Here is a 19,815-nt window from a genome sequence, read left to right as displayed (position 1 = left end):
ATGCAAACACTTACTTTGCTTTGTTCTTCGCAAGCGGCTGAACAAAAAGCTTCATAACCGGATGATCTATAAGGCGCTGATACGTTTGGTTCACATATGACAAATATAGGGAATTGATTGGCCCGAACAAATTGGCGAAAGTCCGAGATACGGGACTTCATGCCTCTGGCATTCCACTGAAAAATCGACGCACTTTTAACTTCAGTGCAGAAGATGAGATTTTGTTGAGCTATTGTGATGATACGACGTTAGCAAGAACTGAATTCAGTGCATCCAGTATTTGCAGTGCACTCTTAGCATACGGAGATTGTATGCTGCTCAGTAGCGTGAGAATCGTGGCAATTAATGATTGCACAATTGCAGTCACTTGCCTGTCCTGGTTGGAAAGATCTCGAACCTGGATCGCGGACTGGCCGTCATGAAACTCCTTTGGTTCGCTTGATGCTGCTTCCCTTTGAAGTGCAGGCCACTCTGTCGCAGTTAGGGTATGCTCACTGGCTTTGTCCTTTACAGCCTTTCCCACGGGATGTGGTCTGGGAGGCAAAGAAGGTGGTACTGATGAGGGATCTGGCACGCGTGTCGAGGAGGTAGCGGGCGTCCTTGAAGACCGACGTCAACGTGAACGACGCCTTCTGACTTTAGCTGCGGCTTCTCGATCAGATGAGTGATCGCGCACCATCTCCTTCAAGATGGCAATTTCCTTCTGAATCCGCGGGCAATCCTTCGATGTGGCTTCATGGGGTCCATTGCAATTAGAGCATTTCTTGACAGTTGCGACGCACTTATCCGCTTCATGGGGCTCGGCGCAGCGGTGGCATACTACCGAATTCTCGCAGACGCTGTTCACAAGTCCAAGTTTCATGCATTTACGGCACTGGAGAGGCTTTGGAATGAAAGGCTGCACAGCATGTCTGAAGTACCCCACCTTCACATGAGAGGAGAGTGATGTGCTTTTAAACTCAGTCTTCAAACAGCGAGACTTGCCTAGCCAGGTGACATCAACAATTGGAGTATCAATTGTTGACTTGACGAGAAATTGTAAGTCAATATTGGAAATAGCCACATCTATGTCGTAGATCACGCCGGTTACTACATCACATCCCAAGGGAACATGAGTGCGCACCTGGTTGCCGTCCAAGTCAGTTACACTGCGCAGAACGCCCAACGCACTTGCGTGCAAAACGTCCACAGCCAGTATATTCTTTCTGGCGTTCACTCTTATGTCCGTGATATCATTTGGCACGAGCGTTTCCAGAGACCTCGACACAGACTGTCTGTTAAGGCGTTTCATGCTGACGGTAGGAAGTGCAGGCAGAAACAGGATAGTATAAGTGTTCGATTTTGGTGCTTCACTTACAGTTTGAATAGTTTATTTATTTATTTATTTGAGCATACTGTTAACCCACATTTGTGGATTATTACAGGGAGGGAGTACATAAAAGTAATAATTGGTATATAAAAACACTCATGTAATGTCAACTGTCAACAATAACAAAAAAATCATCAACATTGGCATGACAAAAGGAAAGCAAAACATCAACACATCATCCAACAATTTTTAGGTAACATATAGTTGTCAAGCAAATATTCAAAAGCCCTTGCATCCGTGCACTCAGCAATATGTGCAGGTAGCGCATTCCAGTTTTCGATAACATTGGGGAAAAACGAATACCGAAAGACGTTTCTGCGGGTGACATATGTTCTAATGGCTGCACTATGGTTTATTCTTCTGCTACTTCTACCAGGTTCCCGTGTGTACATACTTTTATCAATATTTATTCGACCCTGGAGAATCTGAAATACTAATTTTATTCTGTTCCTCTGTCGCCTAATTTCAAGCAGTTCCAATTTACATAAGTTTAGCATCTCGGTAACTGAGTCTGTTTTTTTGTATCTTGAACATATGAACCTGGCTGCAAGTCTTTGGATTCTTTCCAGCTCATTTATTAGGCCTTTTTCGTGGGGACTCCAAACTGCGGCAGCATACTCCGAAACAGGCCGAATAAAAGTTTTATATGCCATCAGTTTGACGTATTTGGTTGCGTTTCGTAGTTTTACTCGAAGAAAACACAGCTTTTTGTACGAGGAAGAACACACATTTTCAACGTTGCTGCGCCAGTTGAGGTCACTTGATATCACAACGCCTTGATATCGAAAAATGGAAACATTTGTCAAAATTGCACTTCCCATACGATACTGGAAATCATGAACGTCTTTTTTTTTCGGGTAATATTCGCAAAAGTGGTTTTGGCGTAGTTAATTTCCATATCCTATTTTTCACACCAGGTATGAAAATCCTCAATACACTGATTAATTTTTTCCTGGTCGTTTTCACAGTTAACTGGAGCATAAATTAAACAGTCATCTGCAAACAGTCTCAAGACCACTGGCGGATGAACAACTGTGGCTACATCATTGGTATAAACTAAAGCAATAAAGGGCCTAGCACTGAGCCCTGTGGTACCCCGGAAAGTACATCCAAAAAGCTTGACACAGAATTATTAACACGCACTACTTGCCTCCGCCCTGTTAGATAAGCTTCAATTCATTTTAAAACATCATTACTGATACCAATTTTACGCAGCTTATAAAGCATCTTAACATGTGAAACCTTGTGAAACGCTTTTTTAAAATCGATGCAAATTACATTAGTTTGTTGGTGTTCATCCAAAGCCCGCGCAAAGTCGTGAACCGTTTTGATAAGTTGTGTCCCCATGGATAGGCCCCTTCTGAAGCCATGCTGAGCGGCGCAAAGCAGCTTATTTGTTTCCAGAAATTGAATAATATGTTTAGCGATTACGTGCTCCATGATCTTGCAGCATACAGAGGTTAAGGATACAGGGCGATAGTTGTTTGGATGCATAAAATTTCCACTTTTAAACACGGGTATAACAGCAGCGCAACGCCAATCTTGTGGAACGGATTGGCTACGTAAAGATTGTTCAAAAATATTTACCAGATAGAAAGACACCCACTCGGCGTATCGCTTTAAAAATACCGTTGGTATTATGTCGGGGCCACAGGCTTTCTTTGGATCTAAGTTCAACAGTTGTTCAAACACGCCCTCCTGATGAAACGAAAGAGGCTCCATGGTGCATGCGCAGAAATAGGTTATCTCGTCTGCGATGGAACTTTGTGCATCTCTATTAAAGACTGAATGGAAAAACTCGTTGAATCCATCTGCTATCCTTTGTGCATCTGTCACAGGAGCATCTTCTATACTTATCTGGTCTATTTTTGATTTCTTTGCTCCCAAAGAACGCCAGAATTTCGTGGGCAAGCATTTAAGGAAGTTTCCCAGTGTCTCATTGAAGAACTTTCTTTTTGCTTCTGATAATGCTCTTTTTAGTCTTCTGCGTGCCTGTGATAGTTCAGTTGGCTTCTTTGGCTGCCTGCGTAGTCGTTTCATTCTGCGTTTCATGTGAACAATATCGCGAGTTATCCATGGATTTTGCTGTTTCTTTCTTTTATAACGATTTGATACAAATCTGTCCGTGCAAGTAGCAATGATGCATTCAAAGCGCTCCCACAATTACTCGACTGTCTCTGAGTGGGAGGCAATTTCAAATTCAATAAATGATTGTTCTAAGTAATCTAAGATAGAAGTATCTTCCGCTCGCTCGTAATTTTTGACCAACAATCGTTTTTTAGACCCTAAGTCATCAGAAGGCTTGCTCGACAATGTCAGTATGTTCACCGAAATCATCTTATGATCAGATATACCTTCCTGAATTGACAGGCTATAATCTTCAATCCTGCTGGACAAAAAGACCAAATCTAATAATGATCGTGATTCGGGTGTTACCCTTATGTAACCGTTAACAATCTGTCTTAAATTGTGAAAGAAGGTAATCTCTAATAGCTTACTTGCACTCATTATCTCAGTATGTTGACTAGACAAAGTTTCCCAATCAATGTGTCCCAAGTTGAAGTCACCAGCCAATATTAATCGAGTAGTACTGTTGGCATGAGTGCAAAGAAATTCATTAAGCTCATCTAAAAATTCAGGTGGAGTCGCTGGTGGTCTGTAAACTAAACCAATGAGATACGTAATGTTTTAAAAAGTTATTTTACACCACACTCACTCGGACATATTGCTGTTTACCATTATGGCCCGACCACAATCCTTTACAATAATAGCAACGCCCCCACCACGTGTATCTCTGTCCCATCTGAACATGCTATACCCTGGAGGTGTAATACAATCACAGGTAATTCAAGTGCTTAACAAAGCTTCCGTTAATAACATGACATGGGGACTCTCCGACAGCAATATGTATACCAGGTCAGTGATTTTATTAACAATACTACAAGCATTTAAAAGAATCAAGCGCAGCTACGCTTGAGGTGGCTTATTCCTTGTTGAATGCCGCGATGAACCGGGATTAGAACTTGTCCTCTTGTTCCTCTTCTTCGCTTTGCGGCTCAGCACAGGTTGGAAACCGTCATCTGAAAAGACCTCACTGCTGAGATAGTAAGCATGAGTATCTTCACTGTCGCTGTCACTCGCTTGTCCCATCCGCTTTCTGGAGGCGGCCGCCGCTGACGCCGCTGGTGCCGGCAGGCGCCCGGGGTGGTCTACATCCTTCCCCTACAAAGGAGCAGCGTAAACTGATCAACAGACTTAAATTACAACTGAAATACACCGGAGGTAGCAGAAGTAGCTGTTATTCAAAACACACTTCTTCGTCTTCTCCCGGGAAGGTGGAAAGGGTCAGTATGTTGCTACGGGGAAGACACTATGCGAAAGTATATTTGCGAGAAAATGCGTTTAACGCTGCTGCAGTCAACGCACTTTCAGCCCCGCATTTCATCGTCATCATTTTCAGGTATCTAGGAAGCCCGTGACAATACCCGCCTGCTGCAGTAGCATCGTCCCGCTGCTATCAACCCTCGGGGCATGAGTAGTATGGGTTAAGTCTCGAGTCATGCAATTATTGGTTGAGACGCAAGCTGTTGCTGACGTGGGATGAAGTGGAGCAATTTTATATGTCACGCTTGTGGCCTTGCGTATAGCACCGTTAGGGTCAACGTGACGGGACATTAGTTTTTTGCAGTAACCAACACGTCGTGTGGGTAAGTAGTGTGCGTCGTGGTGCCGGCGATCGTAAACACTCGTTCAGTTAACCTGTAAAGCACATAATTATACCCGGGCGTTTTGGCGGCCGATGGCAGCGTGGGCCAGGCCATCACGAGCATAGGCAGTAAATTAGGTGGTGTCAGATTAGAACACGATGTCCATGTTTCAATCAGTAAGTAACCAAACAGTAAGTAAATAGGTGAAAACTGAGATGTGTCATGCCGATAAGAGTTTTATTCGAAGGTAACTAAAGGTTAGTAGATGTCTCAATTTTTGCTATCCTTAGAGACGTACATCGCTAAAACGTTTGTGAGGGTACAGTTGAGGAATTCGGTGAGACTTCGTGAGTGGTACGCTGTAGTGAAATCGCTGTGGGTGGAGCAAGATTGCAGGTGGACGTCAACTACTTCAAATAAAAAACAATGGCCGTGTACAGTGATCAACTGACTAGAAGCACCATGCCGCAGATTGATACGAAGAATGAAATCGGCTGCATCAGTTGAGCAGGTGCTCGGGAGAGCTCGTGTAATGGCGTACCGCGTTGCGTAGTCGGTAGCGACGGCAATCTACCTTGCATCGGTGGCAGACGCGGGAAAACGTCCTAGAATGTCGAGGCCAACGCAAAAAATGGCCCATCTGGTATATCAATCCATGGGCTGAAGAGTACCAGCAGACCCCAGCGCAGCTACCTTGTGGCGCTGGCAGAGCTCCAATGCCGCACCGTACTGTCGCACAGAACGATAAAAGACAGGCCAAAAGAATCGCGGTCGAGCGTGGTCATACGTGCTCGACATACCTGTAGACGCCTTTGCACAAATTGCGAGCTATTTTTAGTGGCCACTTCTCGTCCCATAGGCTTCCAAAAAAAATGGCGTAATTTCTGCTTGCAGAAGTGCCCACCGGTTAGCTCTTGGTGCTTTTGGTACCAGAGCTTCGCCGTGCCAGGCAAGTGGAAGATGATGTTTGCCAGCATTAGCATCGGATCCGAGGGTTGCTGCTGCTGACGCGCTCATACAGAAACAGCCAGTCGTCGACGTGCATGCCACTTCTGCCGTTGAATGAGCCTGCGTGGCGAGGTTGCACTACAACGATCGGCTGCGGAGCCAATGAACCTTGTTGACATTGAGTAGCTTGATCAGTCTTCGTGGGAGCTGCTACGCGCCATCCCCTGCGAAGATCCAGCTCCTAGGGCTGTATAGTTTGTCGACAACCCGCACCTCCACGAAAGATGTTACGGGTAAGATCTCTTTAGCATCTGCATGAGACGCTTAGCAAAAAGTCTAGACAGCGTTTCAGGGCTACGGTGCGCGTTCTATGCGGATGATATTACCCTATGGGCCAACAGTGGCTCTTTGGGACAAAAAGAGCAAATCCTACAAGACGCAGTGACCGCTGTTGACGACTTCGCTTAACAGAGGGGAATGAGCTGTGCTCCCGATAAATGTGAATTTATTAGAATTCGAGGCAGAGGCCGCCGCATTCAAGAGCCGGTCAACCTCTTTCTAGGAGACCACAAGATAAAAGAGGTACAGAAAATGCGAGTCCTCGGACTGTGGCTACAAAGCAACAAGCGAGTGGACCACACAATAAAAACCCTCAGAACAACGGTGAAGCAGATCTCCCGTATGATTTATAGAGTCACGTATCACCGTGTATGCATCCCCCAGTCTCATTACCTACGTTCAAGACACCGGGGTAATGTCCTTGCCACCGACATCAGTGTACATTAGCGACCATCGGCCGGTTATGTTCTCTCTCCGCCTGCCAGTGGGGACGCCAACAATTCACAGACCATGGCGTCTCGATTGCCGCGTCCTCCAGGACTCTCAGGCTAAGGAGAAATTATCCCGAGCGTTACTCGCATCGCTCATCGGGGTGGATTTAGCTGATAGGGATCGCCTCAGAGAACAATGGCGCCATCATTGCAGTGCGTCGGGTAGAGGACTTTGCACCCGTATGTCAAAAGATGCGTCATTGTTAATCCAGAAGATACGCATTGCCAATCGAGATCCCAGTCCTTCCACTGTAATGCGGGCATGACAAGAGGAGCTCGTGGAACGGTACCAACGTATTAAGCACGCTTCTTCACTCTAGGCTGCAGCTTGGCGCTGTAGACGTGCACCATGTGTAGATCCTGGGTGCTGAGGTATGCACGCAGAGCTCTGCTTTGTCCACCAGGCTTGCCTGCCCACTCTCTGAACTCTCCCGCCCCAGCGGCGGCGGGTAGGCGCGACTTTCAGGAATTCACTCAACACTTTCAGTCAATACCTCAATCTGGTGATAATGTCTGTTACCCTGATCCGTTTCTTCGCATCTTCTCCTAAAAGATTTACCTCATGATTCCAACATGTCAAATGACGTCCTGCTATTACCGCCATCCGATGACGAAAAAAAGGACGCATTAGACGCAATGAAAAAGGGATCGGCCCCAGGGCCTGACGGACTCCCTGCAGAGTTTTATGTACAGTTCTGGCTTATCATTTGTCCAACTATGTATCACACTTCCAACCTCTTTCCACAAAGGCCGTATAACACTAATTCCCAAAAAAGACACATTGTCCACGCGACCGGAAGATTGGCGCCCTACTACCCTGCTCAATGTAGATTACAAGCTCTCGGCCAACATTTTGGTGCGCCGAATCAGCCCATTTCTTGCCACATTAATCGCTCCCCACCAGATCTGTTCGGTTCCGGGCCGAGAAATACACACCCAAACGTAGTTAACACGTGACATCATTCAATACACCTCTAGCCGATGTGCGCAAGGACTGTTAGTTTCAATAAATCAAGAGAAGGCTTTTGATTTCACAAAACACGGCTATATACTAAATGTTTGACATGCATACGGATTCCCGAATAAGTTCATTGACCTCATCCACGCGATGTACACTAATTCAGAAAGTACCCTTTATTTAGATTCCCGTGAGAGTCACGCATTTAGAGTCACGCGTGGGGTCCGTCAAGGGTGTCCTCTCTCCCCAGTGTTATTTATCCTTGCAATAGAACCCTTCTTAAGGGCCGTTGAACATCACCCGCCCATTCGTGGCTTACCTCAACCCGGTAACACTCGAGTAAAGGTCACTGCATATGCAGACGATATTACTCTATATGTAGATAATGAACAGTCGCTGCAGCATGCTCTTGATACATTCCATGAATTCGGTATTATCTCCGGTGAAAGGTTAAACTTTTCTAAAACGCAGTATTTTTTCATTGGAAACCCCAGCGGTGGTATCAACATCACGTCGCCTTTACAGTGGTCTCTTGAGATTTCAATACTCGGAGTTACTTTCACTGCATTTGGTACACAGGATAGCATCTGGTCATCCGTTGTACGAACTCTTCTAAGTGATATCAAAGCAACCAGGTACTTCGGATTCCCCCTCTTGGAACGCCGTTACATAACTCAAACGGTGTACCTAGGACAATTTTGGTACCTTTGCCATTTTGTTAAACCACCGCTTCACGTCTACAGGAAAGTGCAAAGCTGCATCAGTTCAGTTTTTTTTGGTCTGGAGGCACAGAATTGTTATCGCGTCCAGCGTTAGCTAAACCGCGAGATCAAGGCAGTTTTGCATTCCCCGACGTTTCCCTCACGGCTTCTACATTGTGCCTCCGCACTCTATTGCGAATACTAAGCAATGATGCCATGCCCGCTCAGACACTGGCTTGCTACCATCTGGGGCTATCACTACGTGTCTTCTTGCCGGATAGCCAAATAAACCAAGGTCCCCAATCAACTGAATTATCATCTTTGTATCGAGCCCTCCTGGCATGTCACCGACGTTTGGAAGATACGTGCCCAGAGTTAGAGGTGGCCGATTCTAAAGTGGTGGAAACAATGGCTGCCCTTCTACGGCCCTTGGTGCCCCAGCACCGTCAATCTGTAATGAACCGCGCTTGGAAACCAATAACTGCCGCAGTGTTGCCAGGGCATCTCAGACTTTGTCTGAAGGTTGGGCTGGGGCTTGCTTCCCACGCGAGATCGGTTGCAACGATGGCAGGTGGTTCGCACTTCCACTTGCCCCAACTGCGTCATAGTCGAGACCAATCGACATGCGACGTTTGAATGTGTGGTTTCCTGTCTTTTTTGGCGTGCGGTTAATGCTGGTTTTCGGGGACAGGGTGTGCGAACTTTCGTGTTCAACGGCCTATTTCCGCGCAGCCGCTGCTCCGCTCTGTTAATAGTTGCGGGGCTGTTCAGCCTTTAGACAAACCGATGTGAGGCCGTAGCTGCCAATTGCCGCCGGCGTGCTTTGTGGCCGATACTTGAGAGAATGAGACGAGAAATCCTCGCGTTCCTCTCCGAGCAGCTTTTCTTCCTCGGGGAGCAAGAGTTTCTGCGGCATTCGTCGTGCCCTTCAAGGTGGAACACGAAGGAATACAACTCATTTTTCGACCGACTTGATGCTAAGCAGTGCCCGTTGAGTTGTTTTATATGATTTCATTTCTTACATATCGTGTTTCATTGCATCTATTGTATCGTTATACCATTGTGTCATGATATCGCATTGAGTTCTTGTGTACATATATGCCAACATTGTCATGTATTTCAGAAGGACCAGAGAGACCACAGAACCGATACGTCTTCGGTTTATTGTTGACAGAACAAGAAATAAAAAATATGCAGAGCGTGCCCCTGGCTACTTCTTCTTCCTCGCCTCCGAGCTCCATCTTCAATCTGTTCTCTACATCTTCCCGCCGGCCAGATTCAACTGAATTAACCTTCGAGCGAATAGAACAGTTGAAGTGGCCTCTTGACTAATTTTCCTTCAGGTGTACGAAGCAAGCATGTTCTCACTAGTCCATCTTTGCCTGGGAAAATCTTTTCGACCTTGCAGAGTTTCCACTGAGTTCTTTTTCGCGCTTCTCTAAGCAGAAGTACATCTCCTTCTTGCACATTTGTGTGACGCTCTGTTTTTCTGCTGGCACACTTAAGCTTCCTCAGGTACTCCTTTTTCCATCTGGTCCACCATGTTATCATTGCCCGTTTTCTTGCACTCCAGTAATTCAGCAAACTGTATTCTCCGAGTCTGTTTTCTTTCTGCTTGTTCAATGCTTGCCTGCCTCCTATAACGTCCGCCAGTGTGATGGGTTGTGGCTCGTTAGGATCGTCATACACATAAGTAAGAGGCCGGTTGTTAAGTACTCCTTCTGCTTCAACAACCACAGTCCGTAGTTCTTCTTCATCCAAAAGTCGAGCACCTATTGTTTTTGCCATGGATTTCTTAAAGCTCCTGATCAGTCTTTCATAAAATCCTCCCCACCATGAAGCCAACTCTACAATAAATTTCCATTTTATTTTCTGGCTACTGGTATACTGTTGAACCCTTTCATCTTCCTTCTTTAATATCTTGTTCATCTCTTTATCAGATTTCTTGAACGCTATTGCATTATCATTGTAAATAGTTGTACATAATCCTCTTTTAGCTACGAATCTTCGGAATGCTCGTATAAAGCTTTTGATGACATCCTCTTGACCAACTACAGTTGTATGGCTCTTGTTACTGCACTCGTAAATATCACAATGTAAAACTCTGTAACTTTTACGTCTTTCTCCTCTCGAGCATTTGGTGGTCCCGCAAAGTCTATACCAACTGTGTCGAATGGCCTCATCTGTGTTATCCTGTCAGCTGGAAATGGTAGAATTTCTTGTGCCATTGGTCTAGAATTGAATCTCCTACATGTGATGCATTTCTTTATTACATATTTCACCATCTGTCGGGCACGCACAATCCAAAACTATGTTCTTAGATGTGTCAATGTTTCCGCAGCGCCACCTTGCATTGTGACTTGAAGCCCGTACAGAACTAGGAGTTCTGAAAAGGGACTTCCTTTTGGTAAAAAATAGGATGCTTCTCATCAAAGCTCAAATCACTTCACTGAAGCCTCCCTTTTACTCTTAGGACACCTTGATCATCTTCGAAGATATTCGTGCCGTACAGATACATGGTGTCATATATTCGCCTCACTACATTTTGTAGCTTTTTCTGCTCCTGCTTTATCAGCACAAACTCTACCTTGTCCAATTCTTCTCCTGTCAGCGAACCTGTTTTCCTTTCTTTTCGTCGGTTTCCTATATAACGCATCACCCACGCGGTAACTCGTAACGCTTTCTTGTATGATCCAAACCAACCTGCTCACCTCAATTATCTTTTCATCACTCGTGGTGGTAGTTAAGCTTGCCACGGTCTTTTCTTCGTCTTTGTTGTCATCACTGTCCGATTCTTGCGTGATGTCATAATCAGGCCTTCGTTTTTTATTCTTGATCCACGTGGGGCCTTTCCACCATAATTCACTGTCCAGCATATGTTCCATCTTCATCCCCCTTTTCATCAAATCCGCAGGATTTTCATCACTTTTAACATAACCCCAATGACTCTCATTGGACTTGCTCTTAATTTCTGCTGCGCGGTTGCGAACAAACAGATCTTTCACCTTGTTAGACTTTATCCAGCATAATCCAATTTGAGAATCAGTCCAGAATTTCACAATCCTTAGATTTCTGATGAAATTCTCAGTTATATGACTAGCCAATCTGACTGATATTGTGGCCGCCAACAACTCCAATCTTGCTAGTGTAATCTTTTTGATTGGAGCGACTCTACCCTTTGCAATGATTAAATTGGCTTCATTGCTTCCATCGGCGTATTCTGTTAAATGTATGCTGTTGCTCCATATGCGATTGGACTCGCATCGGAGAACACGTTTAGAGTTGATGCTTTCACTTCAGCTTGCCTGTTGTCATAGCAACTGTTAACGGTGAAGTCATCTATGTGCTGAAGCTCCTCCGACCAGTCCTTCCAAGCTGATGTATGCTGGCTTGGTAACGGGTGACCTCATTTCAGTTTATCCATCCAAATTTTGTGTATAAATATTTTTGGTCTAACTCAAAATGGTGTCAAAAAACTTAAAGGGTCATGTAGTTTTGCCGTGGCCTGCAAAACCTGTCTTTTTGAGAGTTGTCTCATGTCCTTGTCATTTCGCCATGTAGTGTCGGGAAAGCTCAACACGTCGTCTACGAAATTTCATTTGAGTCCCAAAATCTTGATTTGTCCCTCTTTTCTTATCCCTCGATCAGATCTTCTCCTTCTTCATCCAAGAGTTTTCGTCGCTCGGCGTCTTTTAAATCCATTTTCTTAAATTCATGCCCGCAATGCGAAAAATATCTCGTGCTTCTTTGTATATCTTTGTCGATGTCGAGTATTCGTCGGCTCCTAGTAAAACGTCATCGACGTAGATTCTTTTCCGGAGTTGCGCCACAACTGCAGGATATTTTTCTTCGAATTTATCCAAATGCCAATTAATCGTGGCCGCTACAAGGAAGCTACTTCGTGTAGTTCCGAAAGTAACCCTTCTCATCCTCCACGTTTTTATCTTCGGGGTTGGCATATCTTCGCTGGGTATTCTTTCCCACCACATAAATCGCAGTGCGTCTCAGTCATTTTCATGTATTTTAATCTGCAAGAATGCTTTTTCCACGTCGGCTGACATAGCGATCTTGTGATGTCGAAAGTTCATCAGCAAGCTTGTGATGTACGGGATTAGGTTTGGCCCCTTTTCCAAATTGTCATTCAAGGATTCGCCTGGATTCTGGCTTGACGATGCGTCAAAGACGATCCGTCTTTTTGTGGTTGTTTGGTCCTTCTTAATTACTTGATTGATATGTGGGGTTTAACGTCCCAAAACCACCATATGATTATGAGAGACGCCGTAGTGGAGGGCTCCGGAAATTTCGACCACCTGGGGTTCTTTACCGTGCCTTCTTAATTACTGCTTGATGCTGCATGTAGTACACAAATTTGTTCTAAATATCAGATCCAGCATCTTGTTCGACGTTTTCTGCTATTTCTTGCTCGAAGTACTCTCGAATAGCTTTGTCATAGGCTAGGAGCTCATCTTTATCCTTGCATAATTTCTTGGTCACCTGGATAAGCCTCTTCTCTGCAATGGTGTTGTTGTCGTCCAATGTCACGTTGTCCTTCCATGGTAGCCACACTTGGTATCTTCCTGCCTTGAACTCTATTGTTTGTCGGACGTAGTCTAGCACATGTTCATCGTTCATGTTTGTTGCTGGTTTCTCCTTGACGCCATGTTTTTCAAGTCCCAAAATCTCTATTTAATCGGCACACAATGAAGTCCTACAGGACCTTGTTCCGTCCATCCGAATATTGTTTCTATTGCCATTACTTTTGGATGAATCTCGCAAATGCGACCAGTGACTACAGTCCAGTAATAATCTCCTCCAATTATTATAGAAGTTTCTATATTTTTTTCTTCTTTTGTCCATCTTCTCCTTGTCATCAGCCAAACAAATTCCCATGGACCTTGCTCTTTCGTTTATTGTCAACGGTGGCGATGGTAGCACGTCACAGGATATAACTTCTATCTCCAGTGCCTCAATCGTGACTGACTCCGAGATGGGATCCTACCTCACACTGACCTCGACGACTTTCATTTCTAGTTCCATTTGTCCTCCTCCAAATGATCCTAGAGTAATCCTTTCGGATCTTTTTACCTTGCACGATAGTTTTCTTGACAATCTTTTGAGAATGAATGTCCTCTGGCTCCCATTGTCGAGCAGAATACGTGAGTAGCACCCACTGTCTTGTCCCTTCGTCCATGGAAAGACTGTCTGCAGTAGTATGCACTTGTGTTCATCACAGTGCTGTGCGTGCATGTTGCAGGACTTGCTGGTGTCTAACCGGTCAGGTTGCGCGCTTTTACGCACTTGCTCAACATCACCGCTTTGCTGCTGTGCTGACTTTCCTGCAGGCGTACGTGATCGACACATAGATGTCACGTGCCTTCCCTTGCATGTTTTGCAGCTTGCGTTAGCGCGGCATATCTTCGCCGTGTGGTGAGGTCTGGTGCATCTGAAGCACCTTTGTTCCCGTTGCAAGGCTTCTTTCTTCTGTTGCATACTAATGCTTCTTCTGCAATCTTCCGTGTAGTGTCCAGTCATCTCACAGTAGATGCATTTCTTAATCGATATGCTTTGAAGCGCAGATGTTCTAGTCCGCCTCAAACTGTGTGGTGACTGGGTCACGTCGTATTTTTCCTCTCGAGTTTCTTCTCTGCTGCGTATATATAAGTTTAAAAACTGCATAATTTCTTTCAAACTGCTCGTGCTGTCTCTTGACGCTGAGTTCGATTCCGTAGTTGCTGGTCTGTTGTCACCTTTTTCTATTTCTTTAATCTTCATCTCAATCCTCATATCCACCAGTAGCACAGATTTTACAACAGGAGCTATCACTGTGGCATAACTATCCATTTCCACTCCTAACGACTGCAGTGCTCGTGTGTTTACTTGAAACTTTTGGAAGAGTTTCTTCGACCCATCTACATCTTTAGGACTCACTCTGCTTCCAAGTTTGCAAGCTCTTTTATGTAGGTCTCTCTTAAATTATCTTCTCGTCCGAAGGTTTCTTTCAGAAGAGCGACTGCATGCTCGTTAATGCTCGTAATTCTGATCAGAAAACTGCAAACCTTCTATGAGAAACGCAGCCTCCCCGCTGAGAGACGCCAGAAGGTAATTAACTTTTTTATTCTTCGGCATGTTTTTTTATTCTTCGGCAGACGTGGCAACTTAACAAGCTCTTGCGTCTCCGAGATTTGGTTAGTACCTTGCACTGAGCTCGCCTGTTCTGTGACTATTCTCGTAGTCAATTGCGTCCCTTCTTCTTACTCGCGTAATCGCTCTTCTATTTTTGTCGTTGCTGTGTTTATCTTCATCTCATAATGCAAAACTTTTTCAAATTCTGCCTCCGCATCGTCTTCTTCAATGAACGGTTCAATCTGTTCATTAACTTATCTTAGCGTCTGTGACACGCTCTTCATCTGGTTCAGAAGCGTCATAAGTTGCGCTCGATCTGCGTCTTCTTCTATCTTCTTATCGATTTCGCTCGTAAGCGTCGTCACATTGGCTCGACGCGTCTTCCGCTTCTTCGATAGGACCTCTTTATTCATACTTAAAACGTGTTGAAAGAGTTCTTGCCTGTTTATGTGTGTCGCCAACAGTCGTCGGTCATGGTCCTTCTCTCGACGGTTCGTCCTTGAGCCAGACGCCGCTGCTTCGTTCTTCAACCCGTTGTTGCGAATGGGGTTGAAGTCTCTGCGTCTGTCTTCAGATCACCCTGGTCACGGCACCATGTTTCAGAAGGACCAGAGAGACCACAGAACCGATACGTTTTTGGTTTATTGTTGACAGAACAGGAAATAAAATCATGTATATTAGAGCAAATGTCTTCGCTGTAACGTAGTGATGTTAGTAGTGAAATATAGATGTGCCGATGTGTATGTGCCCTGTTACGGGAATCATATTAAGCCTTTGTGTTCTGTACATGCTGTAAATAATTGTTTTCTAAACAAAATAACATATTGTCTTCCTTTTCAGGAGATCAGTAAAACTTATTTAAAGGCCCTAGATGCGTTGATACGAACATCGTACATGGCGGATCTCGGCCTACCATTGGAAACGTCCACAGAACGTCTCGAAGCCCTCGGTATACACAATCATTATGAGGAGTTACGCGCAGCGGTGCTGATTTCTCAACGGAAGAGGCTCAACTTAACAACTACTGCAAGGAAGAAAATTGCTACGCCGTGTAGGTTACCCAGCTCGTCCTCAGTATGCGGGAGAGGAACTGGAGTCCATGGCTAAACAGCTACGGGAAAAGATTCTAGTATCCCCTATCCCCAAAAACATGAGCCCCCGATATCACAAAGGTCGTAGGAGTGCACGAGCTCACAAGTTACAACGGCAATTTGGGAACAATCCGGACACGGTGTACACAGATGTCGCATTATGCGGCACGAACAAGTACGTGCTCGCAGTCGTAGGAGCGGCCCCGGGTCAAGGCCTTATGACTTGCGGCACGGCACGAGTCGCGTCCGCAAATAACGCTGAAGCTTTAGCTATCGCGCTTGCTAATAAAGCTAAGAATTTTCTTGGACGATCGTCCCTTGTTCTCACCAATTCTATGGTCGCATGTAAAATCTTTCTCACGGGAAGACTACCACACAACACCATTCGCCTATTAGGGCCGGACCTAATGCAGGACCATGCTATCATCTGGTGCCCGGGTCACGCAGGACACGATGGCAATGAGAGAGCGGATGGCGCAGGTCGTGTTTTAACCAACCGAGCGGCCTACCACTTCGACGACAGTCCCTTTTTACCGTGAGATATCCGTGAAAACCAACGGCTTGAGCGACGAATGTACAGTGTACCACACACAGCTTTACCCGGCCGGAATTCTTATGACTGGCGCCGTATACAAACTAACACATATCCAAACCTTTCGTTGATGCATGCTATTCACCCTGCAATCTACAGCGATAGTTGTCCGTTGTGCGGTGGCAGGCGCACTCACACCCACATAATGTGGGATTCTCAGAAAAGGCCAACCGAAATTAACTCGCCGCGAATAGCCGGCAAAATTTCCGCAAGGGAGCAGTGGGACACTTTGCTCGCCAGCGAGGATCTGGGAGTACAACTAGCGCTCCTCGACCAGGCGCAGTGGCCCGCTAAAGCCAGTGGAGCCCTAGAATAGGGGCCCCACCCACATGCTCCCCATATCTTTTTTGTTGTTTTTTTTTTCAAATAAACCTTTTGATATATATATACGCGGAAGAAGCCATATGTGAAATTATATTTGCGGGCAAATGTGTACAACGCTGCTGCAGTCCATGCACGTTCTACCTAGCACTTTGTGGTCGTCAAGCTCAGGTATCTAGGCAGCTCATGACATTATAAAAGAGAAAGACGCAGATAAATCTCAGTTTCTCGTCGTTATTTGCAGATGCACATGTGGCTCTATGAGCTCTTATGGCAAATTTTTTTATTCTGAAGCTTCGTAATGAACTCAATTGCTAGCATCCTGTAAGCGTAACATGTTCAGCACGGCTTCATAAGTAAAGTTTTCAGCAAAAGTTTTTGCTAAACTTTGGTGTTATATACGAGATATTGTCATGTGAGATTACTTAGCGTAATTTTTCATCAAAGGCAAGTGTTAAATCGATTCTAGATTATTACGTTGCAACGTCGACAAGAGCGACCATGGCATTTTTCTGAAGATGATGAAGACGACTGTGTGTCTAGCACTTGCGTGAGAGGCGACTCAGCCATCTTGTTTGGCGGCTGATTCTCCGTGGCCGTTACACATTAAGCCTATATCTCGCCCCGTCAGAATGTTTTATATATAAGATTGCCACCTTACCTCGGAGTCTGTTGTTTCCTTGTTTGGAAACAAGTAACAATGTCCGGGTAGCATTTCTCCCTTCCACAAACACAGCCATATCAAACCGGCACCTGGAAAACAGACAAACATCTGATCCATATCTGCACGCACAGAAAACGCATTTTGGGTGGCATTTGATTCGGATGTATTGTGAATGCCAAATACGTATGGCATAGCTTGAACAGTCTTCTTTTTCGTATACGTTTACCGAAAAATAAATATGGCCATTACGTCACCATATCTGAATGACGGTACAGCTTTCAACTGCAAGTTTACAAATGATGATATTGAAGTTACCAGAAAAGAATGGCAATTTATCTCTAAAAGCTGAAGCTTCTCAATTTAAAATTGTCGTTTAAGCCAACTTGCTAAGTACCATAAAAAATAATAACTTTTTTACACATGTTCGAATACCTGCTGAGAGTCGAATACCACCCAAAAACGAAATGAATGCTTTGCAACCTCTTCAAATGTTAGGCGTAAAATCGTACTTTTTTTCCTGTGAAATGAATAATTATTTCCAACAATAAGAAAATGAACGACAAGTTCTCAAATGTAGTGCGAAACACAAATACCGAATGGGGAGGATGCAGAACGAGACACTTCCTAAATATTTCTAAAGCAGTAGTCCACTACTGCTCAGCGATGTGTAAGTAAACCAAATTAACATTTTTCTTGCAATACAAGCCTAACGTGTAGGATTTGTTTTTAGTTACATAAAATTTTTTACTGTGGTTATTTTTCCTACTTACGGGTTCAGTTTTAAATTGTCACCAGATCTGAGTCTTATTTGTCGTAAAAGCTTCCATGATTCTGCTAATGTCGTGAAACCGTCGGAGTGGTATCTGCAATTCTGAAATCTTTCTTATTGTTCGTTGGTGTATAGAAGAAATATAAAGGCAAATAATAAACGTAGACGCATAGGTGGCACACCCAACTTGGTTTGCACACTTTCCTAAAGTTTCGGCATTTTTTTGTGTCACTCATAGTTTGTCGTAAGTTGTTTCTTTGTTATCACTAATTTTTCTGGTGTGGGTTGTTTGGCGATTCCGTCATACGAGAAAATACACGGTATCAACACGAAAGCTGTCTAGACATTTTTTACGTGCAAATCGCGCAATGTAGAAACTTGGGAAGCTTCTATTTCATCTCGGCCCTGATATTGATCATGTTCTTCAACATCATGCTCTGCGAACTATTTGGGATGATGCAGGCAGTAGCGACATCACAACTCTTTCCTTCACTCTCGGTCATATCGATAATGGCTAGCTTTGACTTGAGCACATATGTTCCCTTGCTTCAAGACACCCATAGCGTTAGTTAATGGAGTTGGGAAGAACGGAAATGTAAGCGGTCACCATGCATGACCATGTTCTCTCATCAGCGTTAAGAGGCTCTTTCGACAGATATTTCAATTCGGTGTCGGCTGCGTCAACGTCCTTAGTTCTGAGCTTCACATCAATACACATCAGCTTTAACTTTGTGCCAAACTTTGACGTTTATTCAAATAAAGAAGGAGCACTGCAGCATTTGCGTTTCGCTCTCTTTGCCGCATATTTAAGCTCTACACCAATACGTGGTGGCAGGCTAGCGATTGGGAAGGTGGTAGTTTGTGTAAGCGTACGTGCGTGTATATATGACTATCACTTTCAACAAAGACGAGGCACCAAACTCTCACAAATTGTTTATAATAATTGATCTTTACCTCTTTGTGCATCATTGTGCCATTTATAGTGGCGTTTCCTGGCCTGCAATGACTCCATCGAAGCCGGCTGCTGTGAATTGTACCAGAGATTTCAACACCCCTCTAGACGGCACGAACGCAGACAAAACGCTCGCCTTACCGCTACTGTTGAGCTCTGCCAACACAAAAACCTTTCAGACAGGCAGCAGGGCCGAAATCATTGAAAACTTGTTTCTTTTCTCAAAGCACAAGGGAAGAAGGAAAGAGGGCCATCTAAATTTTGTTTCCACCACTGACTGAACTGAACAAAGATCTCCGTACAGGCATGATCAGTTGGCTTGGAGGAAAACTCTACAGCGTGTAAATCGCACTGGAAGCGCCTATTGGTGTTCAAGAAAATTACCTTGATGAATTTAGATGACATGTCCCGATGGAATTAACTGTTTCTCCAGATCCAGTCACTTTACGGGCAATTTACGACCTGGCTGTTTATTTCCCGCACCTGTTTTGCATCGAATACGGTACCTAAGAGAACAGATTCGTTCGCGAATGATGGGTGCCTAGAACATTCTCGCTTCAAACAAAAATAATAAAATGGGTGGAATGGTTGCCAGCTCTCTCACTACGGCACATGTGGCTGCAAGCCGCATTCACAGCAGCATCATCGTTAAAGGAAAATAATAGTATAATGACACATGAAATAGTCAATGTAGAGCAGGTTCTTAAATAAGGAGTTGAGCAGAAAATGATGTCGCGCTATGTGATAAACAGCTAATTGTCCTGAGGCCATAAAATGTTTTCGCCATGTT

The 19,815-nt window shown here is 44.6% G+C and overlaps 1 protein-coding gene across 12 annotated transcripts in view; it reads right to left on the bottom strand.

Annotated features, from left to right (window-relative positions):
* LOC119163114 (XK-related protein 6) overlaps window positions 1–19,815 on the bottom strand; it is a 145,082-nt gene that overhangs the window by 33,799 nt on the left and 91,468 nt on the right. For all 12 annotated transcript variants that reach the window (XM_075874197.1, XM_075874198.1, XM_075874191.1 and 9 more), the window contains one exon: window positions 17,302–17,393. In XM_075874197.1, the coding sequence (XP_075730312.1) occupies window positions 17,302–17,393 (92 nt within the window). The remainder of the gene's footprint in view (window positions 1–17,301; window positions 17,394–19,815) is intronic.

Source organism: Rhipicephalus microplus, chromosome 9 (genome assembly GCF_043290135.1).
Source record: "Rhipicephalus microplus isolate Deutch F79 chromosome 9, USDA_Rmic, whole genome shotgun sequence".
Lineage (NCBI taxonomy): Eukaryota > Metazoa > Arthropoda > Arachnida > Ixodida > Ixodidae > Rhipicephalus > Rhipicephalus microplus.
Note: the sequence above shows the minus strand (reverse complement) of the source record. Positions and strands in the feature narration are given on the sequence as shown.